The 16,348-nt window shown below is 41.3% G+C and overlaps 1 protein-coding gene across 2 annotated transcripts in view; it reads left to right on the top strand.

Annotated features, from left to right (window-relative positions):
- Positions 1–16,348, top strand: part of BEND4 (BEN domain containing 4) — a 33,878-nt gene that overhangs the window by 2,339 nt on the left and 15,191 nt on the right. For both annotated transcript variants that reach the window (XM_032496784.1, XM_032496792.1), the window contains exons 2-3: positions 5,382–5,948; positions 16,156–16,247. In XM_032496784.1, coding sequence (XP_032352675.1) covers positions 5,382–5,948; positions 16,156–16,247 — 659 coding nt within the window. The remainder of the gene's footprint in view (positions 1–5,381; positions 5,949–16,155; positions 16,248–16,348) is intronic.

Here is a 16,348-nt window from a genome sequence, read left to right as displayed (position 1 = left end):
TTTTTCATTTTCCTCCATAGTTTTAACCTTGCCTTTTCTTTCTGTTTTTCGTGTATTATTCCTTTTTTCTGCACCAGTCACTTGCTGTTCTTTTCCGGGCCCCTTCTACAATGGCAGTTCCCCTGCTCTTTCATCCAGGACTTTTTGTTGTTTTTCTTCTTACCTTGTCCTGAATGTTCTCTTTCGGTATTTCTTCTAATGTCCTGTTTAGTTTATTTTGTCTGTGTCCCCAGGTGGAAATCCCATAACAGAATCCGGAAGAGTGAAAAGGGGCTTGTTGATGCTCCTCAGACTCCCGATATTTCTTATTTCCTTTTATTGTCAGTTTTTCTTTAGGAGAGATCGTAGAGAGGTAAGCTTGGTAGCACCAAGGGCAGGATGCCATGTGTTTTTTGAAAAGCTCGGAATTGGATGGTAGATTTCTTCCATGCAGTGAGGAAAATGGTCTTGGGGAGGGTGGGGGGGAACCACAGTACTAGACATCATGAATTGTGGTCATAATACTAATCACTGAGGGACAAAGCCATCTGACAGGCACAGAGATGTGAGTGGCCATCAGAGGGACAGTCACCTGAAGAGCTGATTGGCTCTTTGAGAAACTAGTGGTTCCACTTTGAACCAATAAGCATGTGTGCACAGAGCCATTTAAGCATACCAGGTGGGGTGTGGGTGGGGGGTTGCTTGTTGCACCCTCACAACAGTGTTTTTGCAACGTCTCAGGGCCACCTGGTAAACTGAAAATAGTCAAAACATTGATGTGATTAAATGAATCAAGGATGGAAGGGAGATAGCTGAGTGTCCAGAGTAAATGCAGTGAAGAGATGAAAGGGTTGAAGTGAATCTTATTTGCCATTAAGGGCCATAAACCATTGAGAGGAGAAATACACGATTAAAAATAGATTTTTTCAACATTATAAAGTCTCCTGAAGAGTATAATTTTCCTTAAAAGGGGTAATATACCATGATTCTAAAAGCATATTTTTCCTCTGTGGGAGGCTTAGAGTTAAAACCCATGTAGATCTTGATATGCAGCCTAAATTTGGCATCAGGAAATGGGAAATTGCATCTTTAAGCAGAGTACAATCAAAAATGAATTACAATAAATCCTATATAATTGCATAGGTCATTCTCTTTAATGAGATTTTATTAACCTGACTGTCAAGCTTTTGAGTCAGGCAGATATTTTATCTTCTTCAACTGATAAAAGTGTCAGCTATAAACCACCATATAAATATTCATAAATCTACACATCTGTGGCAGCCTATCAGCATCATTCTTTTGGACATTAAAAGCATTCTAATTACTTTCTGTCTAGCAGAGCTGAAATGCTGCCTGTTATAGTATGTGCTTGGCAGGCATGATTGCTTTTGTTTGCCATCACAAATAGCAGCATTCCTATTTTATATACCGATGGTCCAGAAAATATTCAGGGATTGACTGAGCAGGATGAATATTAGGAAGCACCATCTGGTTTTGATAGCACCAAGTATATTAACTCATCTGTTAATTTTTGACACATCATTGATTTATTTATTTAGAAAAATTGCATCCTGTTTTGCTGTGTTGATGTTTGCCATTAGGAAAAAAAATTGGATGGCATTTTTTTTTAAAGACATACAGTAGTTCATTGATTTAAGACAGGGGTGATGCTTCCAAAGATGCTTTCATTTTCCAACTTCTATTTTCTATGCTATGAAGTCCTCTCATGAAAAGAAGTTATATTAATGTTTTAAGGAAGTCATCTATTTTGAACTAGTTGGAATTTCTTTTGGTAGATGTAATATATGGATACATGATAGTATAGGTCAGAAAAATTTTCCTTCTGCTTCTGCATTTTTAATATTAATAAATTTCACCCTTCGCTGGGCTAAAATCAAAAGGTTACCACTAATCTTGACTACTGTGATCTCCCTTCATGGAAACAGAATACTCTTGGGATTATGCTGTGATGGGCATATTCCATTCAAGGCTTTCTTTACAAAGAAGGACGTTAAAGTAGGGAGTCTGTGTTTTGATTGCTCCATCCCTCTTCTTCATTTATCAGATTTAGCTTGGATTAAACCACTTACATTTTGAAGAATTTCTCGAAATGAAATTTTTAATTAAAAAAATAATCATGGGTTCAGATTATAGAATCAGACTAGGCACAGTTTGCAACATGATATTATCTCTGAACAGATTGCACAATAAAGCTAAATAAATTAGAGAGACGTGGTCATTTTAGAGTGCTCTGTGATTGTGACTTATTAACATTTTATGGTGTTTAATTTTAGAGAAGCTAGGGATAAAGGAGGTTGTTTTAGAGCCCTTTTGTAAACTGTTGACTTTGTACTTCTCTACCATCACTTGAGGGGAGCATTCTGTGACTAGGAAAGAAAAGTTTTGAAAATTCAAAATACATTTTCACACTTTGCTCAGTTAAGAATCATGGATCGGTGACCATTCAATTGTGTTCATGTGAAAACAGAACTTTTCTCCATTTCTTAGTGATAATGGGCATCGCACAGTACTTATGTTTATAATTATACTGTCTGGAAAGCTAAGTATTGCTGCTAGCAGTACACATTAAGTGGAAAGATTTGCTGTTTTCCATCAAGTATAATAGTAATATTTTTCATTGCACACTTCAATGTATTGATGTGAAATACTATTCAGATATTTTAAGGTACTGAAAAAAGAATTCAGCTTTAAGGATTACAGTTGCTATTTTTACATATATCAGTTCTGAGAATAAATTCAGAATGAAGCATTTGAAAAAAAACTGTAGACAAGAACTGTTTTATGATTATAGTTACTCTCTGATATTCTGAGTGCACTTTCATACATTATCTTCATAATGTAGTGTATTACATAATGATTTTTTCTCTGCATATTACAAGTTTATCCTTCATTTAAGAAAACAAATCATGCTTGTCCTGAAGTCAGATTTTTTTCCCTAAAAATCTATATCATAATGTGAGTTATCAATATGATTAAAACAACTGAGTGCTCTTTAGGACATTGGACAAAATATATTCAAACAGTTCTTTCTAGGTAATTTTGTTTTAGCCTTTCCTTTCATAGTTTGCTCCCTTCATCAAGGTTATGTTAAAGGTATATAGGCTGTAAATCAACTGGGACATGCTGATTAAAATGCAAACAGTAAATACAACTTTGGGTCTAGAATGGGATTATAGGATTAAATGAATGAAAACTGCTAGTGTGCTACAGTTGAGACTCCCCAATCAGTATCGTCCTTTGATTTTACTGATAAAAGAACAAAAAGCTAGAAGTAAATAAAAATCTCATACCTTCCCCACTTGTATGGTTCAGCTGTTTACTTTCTTGTTCATTTGGTTTGGGTCATTGTAAGATATAATACGCAACTATTTGAGGTCTTTTCTCCATTAAGATTTGGTTTAAATCATGAGCTCGGTTCTTCCTTTCCACCTGGCTGGGGACAGAGGCATCATCTCTTCCAGTGTTCGGTGTGTGAAAGATACTTCCCATACCCGCATCCCTTCTTCTCCAGGGCAGCAAGCCCACTCTGTCTTGGCTGCCACTCCGGCCAAGTTCCTAGCTCATCAGGCAGCTCTAGCCTGAAACTCTACCTGGCATCCAGTTATTTCTTCAGCACTCAAAATCACTGTAAAAAACAAGCTTGCGCCCAATATTTGTGGAATGTTCAGATGAGAGTACAAAAGCTATAAACTAAGACACTCTATTCATTTATAAGAGTCTCCGTGTGTATTAGTAAATATTTCTTGAGACACTGTGCTGGTCCTCATCCCCCATCTGCTCATGGAACATGCAGCCTGTAATCCTCTCCTGAACTTCAGAGAACTGGCCTCCGAGTTGACTTGTCATTTTTCCTGAGGGATTTAGGAGCAGTAGCATTTTATAGATTCAGAAGATTGTCAAAAGTGCTTCCTATATGCTCTGGGCTGTGTCTGTATTCTTATTAAATAGTTGAAAAAGGAGACTTGTCCCACCTTCCCCTGACATCTTAGTTACTTTGGGAAGAACAGTAAGAAGCAACACAATAAAGCATGAAGTACTGCAGGGAGCTTTCTGAAGGTTGGCTTCGGTGGTCATCATCCTGCATTTTCTAGAAGAATCAGTTTCTTAGCCACAGCTATTTGATTCGTTGTCCCCCTGGAAGCCCTTGAGCATCTCACCATTTTTCATTTTTAAAGGTTCCTAAGGGGGGAAAAATACAGCTAGTCAACATTTCCAGAGACTGCATGTTGTTGGTTACATTTCTGTCATAAACAATGGACATTGGCATCTAAAATCTACAGTATTTTGTTTGTTGCCATTGTTCTGTGTTGGCGGAGAGGAGATGAGGGGCACCCTCATACCTCTAAGTAAACCCTAAAATGTATCTCTCTCTGGGTATTTACAAACAGCCCCTTCTGGGTGGTGGTCTGGAAAGAAGAGAATGTTCCTTGTAATGGTTACATTTAGGGTGAAGTTTCAAGATCCTTGGACTGACAATATTAAATCACATTTTCACTATGGAGGGGTTTTTTTTCCTTTCTTTTTTTCTTTTTGAAGTGAACTGATTGTTTTCTGTTTGCTGTTTGCTTTCCACTGATCGACAGTTAACATGCTTTAGAGTACGTTTACGGGGGCTGCCTGGCACTCGGCACATGCCGTCGTAGAGGTTTGGTGATTTGATGGGAGAGGCTCTAAGGGGAGGCAGTGCTGCTTTTCAGGTGATCCTGATGTAGATCAGCCTACACGTTGGTCTTGACAAGAAATCGAAGTTGGCAGACAGATTAAAAGAAAGAAGCGTGAACACAGATGTTGGCTGACATGGTCTTGCTTTGGGTTTATCATCATCGGCCTCATAGGCCCATGCGTCGTTTTACCTTAGATGTTTCGCGATCTCTTCAAAGGAACTTGTCTTTCTTCTCCAGTTTGCATCTGGGAGCGACGTCCTCTCAGCAGGGACTGGATCAGCTGATTAATAGCAAGGGCATGAGGGCACTCCAGAAATAGAAGTAATGATTGCTCTCAGCCCTCCTGTCAATGAGGAATTGAGTCTGCAGGGCTGGCTCGGTTCATTAGAATGAGGATATTAATGAAGCCAAAGGTGTAGGTTCAGATCTGTGCTGTCCAGTTCATGCCACAGAGAGGGTGTCTCTGCCCAGTGCCCCCATCAGAGCCCAGCCTTCTCCCAGAGTCTGGCTGGGGTGACTCACCAGGCACCCCATCAGCCACAAAGCCACAGGAAGCTATGCATCCTATTACAAGTGGACTCACCATGTCACCTTGGTGTGTGGCAGAGAGTAAAAATCCATGTTTTTGACATTTTTTAATGTCAAACTCCAAATGGAGGATCTAATTTGTCCTTGTCTTGGCTCACAGTCTCTGATGTGTCTTCTTCTGTGTTTCAGAGAGTCGTATGATCTTGGACGCTTTTGCTCAACAATGCAGCCGAGTCCTTAGCCTCTTAAATTGTGGAGGAAAACTTCTGGACTCCAACCATTCTCAGACCATGATTTCTTGCATAAAGCAGGAAGGCTCAAGTTATATCGAACGGCAGGAACCATGTCCTGCTGGGAAAGGGGTCCACAGTCAGACCTCAGACAATGTAGACATAGAGATGCAATATATGCAAAGGAAGCAACAAACTTCTGCCTTCTTGAGGGTTTTCACCGACTCCCTACAAAATTACCTGCTCTCAGGGAGCTTTCCGACTCCAAACGCCTCCTCGGTCAGTGAGTATGGCCACCTGGCGGATGTGGATCCACTGTCAACGTCCCCAGTGCACACACTAGGTGGCTGGACCTCCCCAGCAACATCCGAATCCCATGGTCACCCATCCTCTTCTACACTGCCCGAGGAGGAAGAGGAGGAGGAAGAGGAAGGCTACTGTCCTCGGTGCCAAGAGCTGGAACAGGAGGTGATTTCACTGCAACAAGAAAATGAAGAGCTCAGAAGAAAGTTAGAGAGCATCCCAGGTACGCTGCCCTGTTACTTGCAAGCCGCCTGCAACTCCTTCCTTTCCATTGTCCCATCTGCATGTATGTATGCATGTGTGCATGTGTGTATGGTTTTTGTTTGTCTGTTTGTTTTGGCCAGCGATGTAGAACAGTTGGAAAAACAGCCATGCAGAGTTTTAGCCTGCCAGTGCTAAACAAATTTCAGGATGAGCCACTAGCCACAGTCTTCTTGAGTTTAGGCCAGAAAAATATAGTCACATTAAAAGATGTCTGTATCAATACAGAAGTGGTTCCTAGATGTGGTGCAGTGAGATTGAAGTAGGCCAAGTGCTGTGAGCCTGAGTTTTCTTCAAAAAGTGACCCTGCTTCTTTAAAATAGTTTCTGCATGTTTTAAAGACTTTGATACATGTGTTTTATTAGTCAGTGATAGAAATTAAAGTGAAATGATAGCTGCAGAGGCAGGGTTCACATAGTACTATTTCTAGTCGGTTAATTTCTGCCCTTTCTTGTTAAGTTTCAATGGCATAGTCGCTTTCTAGCATGCAAACTTCTCCTTGAGGTTAATAAGCAACTGTAAACTGAAAGGAGTAGCTCATGATTTTCCTTATATCTTTAAGTTCATTCCTACATGTCTGTGGCTTATAAAAGATATTAATATCATTAACTAGAACAGTGTCTTCAAACTTTTTGTTTTGTTTTGTTTTGTTTTGTTTTGTTTGGGGAGGGGGATAGTTAGGTTAATTCATTTATTTATTTTTAGAGGAGGTACTGGGGATTGAACCTAGGACCTCTACCACTGAGTATACCCTTCCCCAAACTTTTGAATTAAGCAGCTCATTGATAAAAATTTTTTTTGGATAGAAAATCTACCAAGGTACACATTCATTGGTTATTTCCATACATGTACTACTATTCTAATATATTATGTTCAGGGTAAAACACATGTAGTACCTTAAAAACTTTTCAGGCTGATCCATAAATAGAAGTAGAAATTATGCTCTTTTCCTAACTCGATGTCTTCGCACCACCCAATTTTGTCTTTGTAGCTGATGTAGAAAGAAGGAAATGTTAAAGGAAGCTACCCACTTGTTTATTAGAATTGCCAAATGAGAAATTTATTTTCCTTCTGTCCTTGTATTTAAGAGAATTCCCCCAGATACGGTTTGGCTCAGAATACGTTTGAATTAGCGAGTGCAGTTGTCTTGGAGAGAAGCAAGAGGTGAAGTAAATCCATCCTGTTTTTGTCTTTGAGCCCTGGGGTTAGATGCAGAGTCATGGCATTTTCCCACATCAGGCTCTGACTGCAGGGGAGAGACTGGGCAGGACCCCTAAGAATGCCCTGGAACCAGATCGCAACTGGTTCCTCCAAGTCAGAGAGATCATGCATCTAACTCACCGGGATTTTATAACTTTCACGGTTTTGTAAATCATGGTCAATTAAGTACAGATTTTACCCCAAAAGAGGATGTTCCATCTTATTCCCCACTCCTCCTCTTTCATTAGGGGAGAGCACAGTGTCCTAGGGATCAGCCAACTGCAGATCCTAACATCAGCCGTTCAGAACTGTGGGTGAGCGTTTCCAAGTGCAAGGACAGGTGACACAGATGTCCAGACCGTTATTGTCTAATTCTTAACCCTGAATATTTGGCAAGCCATCTATCCTTGGTAAACTTACCAACCAAATTCAGGATTCGCTCCACCTCCAGTCCCCTGGATTAGTGCAGGTGGAATGTCTATGTCAGAACTCACTGCTGTCCTGCCACTAATCATTGTCCTCTACATCCCAGAAAGATGAAAATGCTGCAATTTCTTGAGTCCTCCTGATGGTCAGACATTAATAATTGTTGAAGTTGGGCTAATGGTCATCACTGTTACTGTAAGGCGTCCCCTCCATCAACTTGAACCAATGGCCATTGTACATAGAGAACCATGATTGCTTTAAATAATCCATACTGAAACTCAACTATATAGATGCAAATCAGTTTGTCAGTTATGATTAGAAAAAAAAGTGTGAAATGCCTGAAAGATTAGCTATTTGTGATTACTTAACACATGGACTCATTACCTAGGGACACCTTTGTGCTGGGCGTCAGGTCAAAAGCACCACTTGAGATGAAAACTTGAATCCAAGAGAGACATCACTGCCCTCTTGCCCTCACCTCTCAACTTCCATCTTTGGCTGTGGGTGGATCACCCAGGAATCCACTTTGGCACTCTGTGACCTATGCATTTGCGAGGGAGGAGAAATCTGTTATTTTTAAATACCCATATGAAGAAAAGTGCAGCTAGTAATACTCCGGTTTTGCACGTAACAGGAGTATTTTGTGAGCAGTAACTTTCCTGTATGATTTGTGATCAATTTTCCCTAAGCAGTGTTCATTCTTACTGGTGATCCCAGTAGGCCTCTGTTACCTTGGAGGCGGGTACATTTGCATGGAAGGACCTGGGGCTTTCTTCTACTAGAACGTGCCCTTGTGTTGTAGGATCATTCTTTTTACAGCCAGCTGGCAGGATGAGCACAAAGGGGAGAGGAGCCCGCAGCAGTGAGCAAAGGAAATAAGGTTAAGGAGGAGGTGGGGGCACCGGCCGCAGGTCAGAGCCAAGACAGTGTTCCTCAGTCCCTTCCCTCTCTTTCCAGAGTTGTGCTGCCGAGCAACTCTGAGATTCCTGTTTGGTTTTGTTCTTTCCTGAAATAAAGCATTCATACGTGGGAGCAGTTTTTGATCTGAGAGTTCAAAAGAAATGAGCCTGTTAGTCTACAGGGAAAAGTGCTTTTACTGGGGCAGCCGTCAAAGGGGGAAAGGAAGGTGACAGACCTACGGAGAGGAAAGAAACAGAAGCACCACCGAGAGGCCTGCGGTTACTGTATTTGTGAAACAGTCAACAAAGTCTTATTGATTATCAACTACTTGCAGGCAGGGAGCTTCTGAAACGAAGTCTTTAACTTACCTTCCAGAGTTACTTGCAGATGCAGGCAATGAAATATTTTGTCCCAAGGAAGTAGCATCAGCACATTTTCTTTTGTATTAGACTATCACACTAGACACTAGAAAGTCTGTTTAAAAGGTTAAATTTGTTAAAAGAATGTGAAAATGGGGTAAAAGAAAAAAGTAGCAAAAGGAAAAGATACTTGGATCAGGAATACAAAGAGCTGAGAGGTTATGAAAAGATGGGAAAAGATAGACAGACTTCCTCGAAGGAGAAGGAATCAGGTTGGAATGTTCACATTTATTTAGAAAGCTTACAGTCAGCACTAGGTGAAGAGAACCCATAAGGGAGGGTGGATATAAAATACCCCTATCATCTAATTTAAGGCCCCACTGAACATAAGAAACACCAGTACTTTAAAATATTTCAGTAAAAAATAAAATAAAATAAAATAAAATAAAATAAATAAATAAAATAAAATAAAATAAAATAAAATAAAATAAAATAAAATAAAATAAAATAAAATTCCAGTAAGAAAGAAGAAAAAATACTGCAGTTCATAATTGTACATTATAATTATCTTTGAACATCAAGTTCAGAGATTTTTAAATATGATAAAATGTGGTATTAGAAACATAAAATACAATAATTAAAAATATAACTTCCAAAGTAAAATAATTATGACACATTAAAAATACCTTGAAATTTTCAAAGTGCCAAATGTAGAGAAGGTACACTTATTGTTGGTATCATTAAAGGACTTTCTACTTTGTAAAAAGTACATTTATGAGCATCTTAATTTATCTTCATAACACTAAACAAACACTAATATTCCCATTTTACAGACAAAGAGGTTGCAACCTGGACAGGTGCAGCCTGTGGCAGACCTAGGATTAGAATCCAAGCCTCTTGACTCCAGAGCTAGTGCATCACCCTCTTCTACCCTCAGAACACAGTCCATTCCCATTCGCTGTAGCTGTGTTCTGTAAAGTCACTGCACACACTGAATCAGCGAGTACTCCCAGGGGATTACAGAGCTCGGTTGCTGTAGGCCTCTGGTCACAACATTTTCATCAGCTGATCAATACATAACCTCATTTTAAGTATGTTTTTCTTTAAAGAGACCTAATTTAATATATAGTGTTGCTTGGGTAACATGGAATTCGCGGCCAACAGCACCATAACTCACACCTGAACAAAGCTGATCTATCGTGCATTTTCTGCGTGAGGCACATCACAGCCTTTTTGAGCTTAGGAACACCAGACAGCACTTCAAGTCTGCATTTGGGGCCCCTTTGAAACAGTGAAATCACCAAGCCAAGAAAGCACAAAAATGCAAAAAAGTGACACTAAATAGACCATGGAAAGAATACTTGCTATTGTATGAGAGCTGAAACAAGAAGGCAGCGTGTTACCTCATTCAGCCTCGGCCAGGAGTGTGTAAGTTCAGCTTTCTCATGATCTGCCCAAGTCTGCCAGCGATCACAGGCGCACCAGAGTTACAGATGCATTTAGCGAGTAGGCAAATTTGAAAATACAGAATCTGCAAATAATAAGGATCGACTATACTGGCTGAGGAGGCTACAAACTGGACGAGTAACCTTGGACTATGGATCCGCTCCTTTCAGTCCATGGTTGTCATTTTCTAAGTAAGAAGATTAAAATAAGCAAATCATTGCCGGGTTTTGGATAACTAATTTTGCAAGAACAAAAAGCCTTTGGAGGAAACACGGTGTTGAGGTGTTCTCTCCACCCTCCACGCGCACACGTGCCCCGAGGTGCCTGTGGGAGGAGTCTCAGGTCGGCTGCTGGTCCTGAGAAACATATCGATCATATTTAATGTGGGGGTTCCAAGGAGAATGAAGAGACATAAATATGTTCTGAGTGAAAAATTAGAGCGAGTGATAGGAACAGAGAGGAATGAAGGACTGAGTTATTTTAGAATTTGGTGGAAGTCCTCACAACTCTTGCTGCGGCTGTGAGGGAGGCTGAGGGAGACAACAGCGTGAGCTAAAGAAGATGGCTTTGGAGTCAAACCTGGGTTTGGATTTCTGCTCCTGTTACTTGATAGCTGTGTTGTTTGGCAGATCACTTAACCATTCTGAGCCTCAGTTTGCCGTTTCTGTAAGTGAGGTCAATAGTACTATGGGAATGTTGGAAGTACTAAATTCGTTCAGTGTCAGCCGAGTGCCTGCAAGTTCTTCCAGGAAGCACTCAATAAAGAGCAACTTTAAGAAACAGAGGGGGAAACTGTTCTCGCCTGACAGTACGGAAATGGTTTTCTCATATTAGTGGCGGTGGTCTGACCTTGTAAAGAGGTAATATTCAATTAATTACCCAGCTTGGGAACCTCAGATCCATGACGCATCTCTCTCCCTACTTCATGTCAGTCTCCTCTCCTCTGATTCCACCTCACCCATATGCATCAGCGTGAGGTCCTCCTCCCTCTCCACTGCTTCACCCAGGCCTGTCTCGCAACATGGACTCTTGCAACAGCCACTCAGCTCCTCCCAGACCCCACGCTCTCCCCACTGAAAGCCCCACGTCACCCACTGCTGCAAAGCCTCTGTTGGCTTCATGTGGTCCGTGGAGTAAACTCCAGCACCCTCAGTGTGGCCCGTGATGTCCTTCACTATCTGAGTCTTCCTGTTCATTTTTGCAAACTCGCCCCTCAGATCCCACCACACACCGAGGGTTCCACCCCACTGGACAGGTCGTGATCCTGAGCCACCGTGCGCTTGCTTCTCATCTTCCCTTAATTCCTGCTGTCCTTCCAAGCTAAGACTCCTTTTCCCCACTTGAGAAAGTCCTGTTCATGCTGCAGTACCCAGGTCAGGTGCCACTCTCCTCCGTAACAAACCCCTTCCCCAGTTCCTAGGCAGAATTAACCGCTTGCCATAGTACATCGTGCACGCTTCTGTTAAGTCAGTATCAGGGCAAGGTTTTACTCTGCTTGTCTGCTCTCTCCCGGGGTCTTGACACAGGAGGGGCAGGCCACATGGGTAAAGTCCCCAAGGACAGAAACTAAGTCAGAGTCATCCTCCCATCCCCATTCCCAGCCCAGTGTCCGGCATATTCTGTCAATACTTGTCAGTTAAACAGAGACAGGATGTTGTCATTATCAAGAGAATAACCGTGCTTCTGTAGGCTGAGTAATACTTAAAGCTCATTGTTTTATTTCTAGATATTTATAATTCAGGAGCTTATACTTTATAGAGACGATGTGGATAGGACACTTAAAGACAATTTAAGCACACAGGTGGCATGGTCATGAGAGCAGTCAGTAATTTCAGTCTTCCCATAAAGTTGTACATGGTGTATTTTGAGATAAATGTTTTGAGTCTATAAGGACAATTAGATAGCAAAGTAGGTTAAATAATGCTTTGAAGAACAAGAAGAGAAACTGATCAAGATGTTAATGCAGTGATCGGCCAGGAAGATTAGCCCCTCGAGACCCAAGTGCCCTTAACATGGGCAGAAACGGGATCAGAGCAGTTTTCCCTGGAAGAGCCTTGCCTAGCCGTCTCAGGCGTCTCAGGCGGTACAGCAGCCAGCTCTGCAGAGGCAGCAGAGTGGCCTCCGCAAGGAATCCACCACACTCCTGGCTGTGAGTGACGACAGCTCACATCGGGCAGTGTTTATGGGGTGCCTCCTGCTTTCCGTGTATTACTTCAGTTAGTCCTCACAGTGACTGTGTTCAGTGTGTAATTATCCTTGGTTTGCAGATGAGACAACGGAGGCTGGGAGAGGTTTTCACTTCCTAGGAACACACAGTTTGTAAGTGCCAGTCAGTACATGAAGGAAAAAAACGGTACCCAAGAGTTACATCAGGACAAATTCCCACACCTCTTTGTTGGTGAACTGTTACTATTATCAATAGAATGTGCTGAAGCCCCTGTCTGTGTGGATTTTAGCTGACTGACCTGACTGTGACAAAAACAAGCCCTGCAGGCTGGGGGCATCTTGTTTCTGAGAGTAGCACATTCATCTGGATGTCTCAGGTACCCCATGGAATATCTGTCGTCCATTCCAGGATTGTCTGATTTGCATTTTAAAATGCTGTTGCATGGAGGGGGAAGAGTCACAAATACCAGTATCAGGATAGGTACTAGAGACCTGTTGGGTACCTTTATCTCCTGCCTTCCCCTTAATAGAAGTTTCTACAGTTGTTGGTTCCTCACTTATTTTCTCATTAAACCTACCAGATACATCTGACTTTCTTTTGCAGAAAGCTTAAGTGAATAAAGGAAACCTGCCTCATGGGTCTGAGGTGGTAGCTTCTCCATCAGCAAGAGGGACTTGCTGAAAATTCAGAAATTACACCACGAGACAGTTAGATGTGAAGTCCTCTGGGGCATCATTGGCTCCTTGAGGATCCTGCCCCGATCTCTCTCTTCCCTTCGAGGCTGAAGGAGCAAAGTCTGGCCTGGACGGCAAGCCTCTTGCATGAATCCCTGGCCGCTTGTTCCCCATCAGTGAGGGCCCCATGTCCTACTGGGAAATTCCTCAGCGTGTGCGCAGAGCTGTAGATGAACACAACAGACGGGCAAGAGGAGAGGAGGTCTTCCACGATCCCGCTCTCGCTGCCCCTGCTGTCTCCCGGGCAGGCAGCACGGCGTAGCTGTCGGGATGATACGTTTTTTCCCCCTTCATCCCCACTTTGATAGACACACTCCTTTCTCCACTTTCCAAACTGATTTGATTTTTTTTTTTTTTTTTCACCGAAAAGATTTCACTTGTTTCTTCAACTTCCCCATGTCAGTACTAGGCAGTTCTGCAGAACCCGCAGTCAGGAGAGTCATTCCAGATCCCTAACAGCAGGGACACACTCTGACCCTGGGCTGGAGGGGGGCCTGGAGGCATCTGCCATGGAAGGATCAGGGCTGGGGTTCAGCAGGGAGGGGCGTTACTCAGAGGGCCCAGGGCAGTGGCTAGTACGGTTTTTTAGCAACTAAATGTGAGCCTTGTCTTCAATCTTCTTGGCCTTCAGCCTAGAGCCCAGATACCAGGCTACAGGACACACTTGCCTTCGAGAGCCCTTTACACCCAGTAAATGCACATGAAATTCCATTTTCTTCTAGCATGTTTGAATCAGCTGGCCTTGCTCATAGTTTAACACTGCTGCCTAAATATTGGGGGTGTGGGGATAGGAGAGTGGTCTCCAAGCCCTTCCAGAGATAAACAAGCAGCCCTGAAGGTCACATACAGCAAAGGAAGGGGAGATAACAGTTATGTAGACGTTCTTCAAACAGCTTTTAAGTTACTATAAAAACTTCTTAAAGCTGGTTTTTACAAGGATGATCAAGGATACAGTTAATAATAACTGCCCTAACCCTGTTACCAAAATATAGTCATTGTTAATTATTAACACTTTGATTTACTTCTTTCCAGTCTCTTCTCTATGCACATAATTATTTTTAACATGGCTGAGGTCACACTGAATATTCAGTTTTGTAAGCATCTTTGTGCTGCACTTATACATTTTTTCATAAACATATGTAAAATGTGAATAAGGTATCAAAAGAAGTTTCATTTAGATCCTCATCTGTCAGTGAGTATTTACACATTTTGCTAAAACTTCCAAACTAAATCCAGAGTAATGACTCGCACATGTCACTTGGCAAAGCAGTGACATCCGCAGTTGCATTGCTGCTGCTGGAGTCTTCATATTCAGCAGCGTGCAGAAGAGACTTAGACAGAAGTTAAACAGAGTCCCCAAGGCCACATAGTTAGTGAAAAGCCAGACCTCGACTGCAGACCTGTTTCCTGTCTGCATTAGCATCTCAGGTCTTCTGCTTTTTTCCTGTAATCAATGCCCATTGCCAGGAGCTTCATTCTCACTCACTGTGGCATCAGTAAAGTGGGTTAGACCTTTAATAGGCTGGTGAAATTAGAGGTCCTTGATTGGTGTTATTAAACTTTGGTTTAACAAAAGTCCTACTTCAGACTGATACTATTTGCCTTCTTTTTGTTGACTTTTGTGGTTGTCCTTGAAAATGCTCCTTCAGTGTATTCAAATGACTGTACAAGAGTGGCCTTAAACACAGGTCTATAAAGACGTTATTTAAAAAAATTTTTTTTGGCAAGAAGAAAAATTTCCTAGCCTACTTCTACTAATTCTTATTCAAATTCTTCAAAAGGAAGTAGATGTACTTTTTGACTTGTTATGTTGCAGTGTGATGTCACCTAAAAAACAAGAGCTGCTAGCAGTGGATAAAGATGATGTCTTTAGTTTGCTATCTTAGAAAAATTTGGTGAGAAAAATGAAGTGAAGAAAGCTCAGTGGTGATACTTTAAAATTAGAGTTTAGGTTAAATATTTATTATTTTCTTTAATGTGACAAAAACATCTTAAGAAAACACACAGCCAAGATAGATAATGACAATAATTTATATCAAGTAGGTTATTAACTGTGCTACCAAGACTTTTAAAAGCAACTAGTTAATACTCCCGAAAAAGCTCTAACATAAATCTTAAAATGTAAGAATTATTTATGCAGTGGTACAAAAAAAGTCAGGCTCTATGTTGGGTTAATATCTGTTCAGTTTTATTGTAATTATTCAATGATTCTGTAAAACTACCTCAAAAAAAATAGTGCAGCAGTTAAGCAAATACATAATAACCAAATCTGAATTGGACCAGATCAGTTGAGTTTCTGTTTTTCTCTTTTTAATGGAGGTGCTGGGGATTGAACCCAGGACACCATGCATGCTAAGCATGTGCTCTACCACTGAGCTCCACCCACACCAGTTGAGTTTCCAGAGAGAGGAGAAGTGGGACACTTACCAGAAGAATTGTGTGGCCCAGCGTGTCCGTGTTGGGAAGCAGGTCTAAATTGCGTGGCTTGCTGCTTACTGACGAACTGGGAATGAACGTTAACTGTTGATAAAAAACCAGTGAAACATTGGTTTTCAGTACTTTAATTTTGAAAAACACCCTCGGGTGCTAATGTTACAGCTTGAGTCAAAGAAGACATGTCTCTTCTGTGGGTTGTTCAGTGTGATATCATTATTATTGACCCAAATTCTTCTTAGAGTACGTTTAACTTGAAAGTTTTCAATGAATTGTGCTGAGCCTAAAAAGTCTCCCCAAATCCTAGCATCTGTTCCATATTTACAAACCAAAATAACTACGGGTGTCAAATGAAAGAAGATTCTATTTCCTTTAGAAAATAAATCTTTTCTTTTTTTTTTTTTTAGAAGTTTACATCAAAAATCTTTTTAAACCTTAAGGCTTTTTACTTTCTCAGCACAGGACAGGTAACGCGTAATAACCATTGCAATTTCTTCTGCGCAGTGCCCTGCCAGACAGTTCTAGATTACCTGAAGATGGTCCTGCAGCACCACAACCAGCTCATGATCCCACAGCCAGCTGACCAGCCGACCGAGGTAGGTCTCCATTGAAAACGTAAATGTTATTCCATTTGGAATTTCCTTAAGATGAAGCGTCTTGATAGTTAACCCATGTATATACCAGAACATACTGGCTA

This window comes from Camelus ferus, chromosome 2 (genome assembly GCF_009834535.1).
Source record: "Camelus ferus isolate YT-003-E chromosome 2, BCGSAC_Cfer_1.0, whole genome shotgun sequence".
Taxonomy (NCBI): Eukaryota; Metazoa; Chordata; class Mammalia; order Artiodactyla; family Camelidae; genus Camelus; species Camelus ferus.
This window is presented reverse-complemented; position numbering and strand designations above follow the sequence as displayed.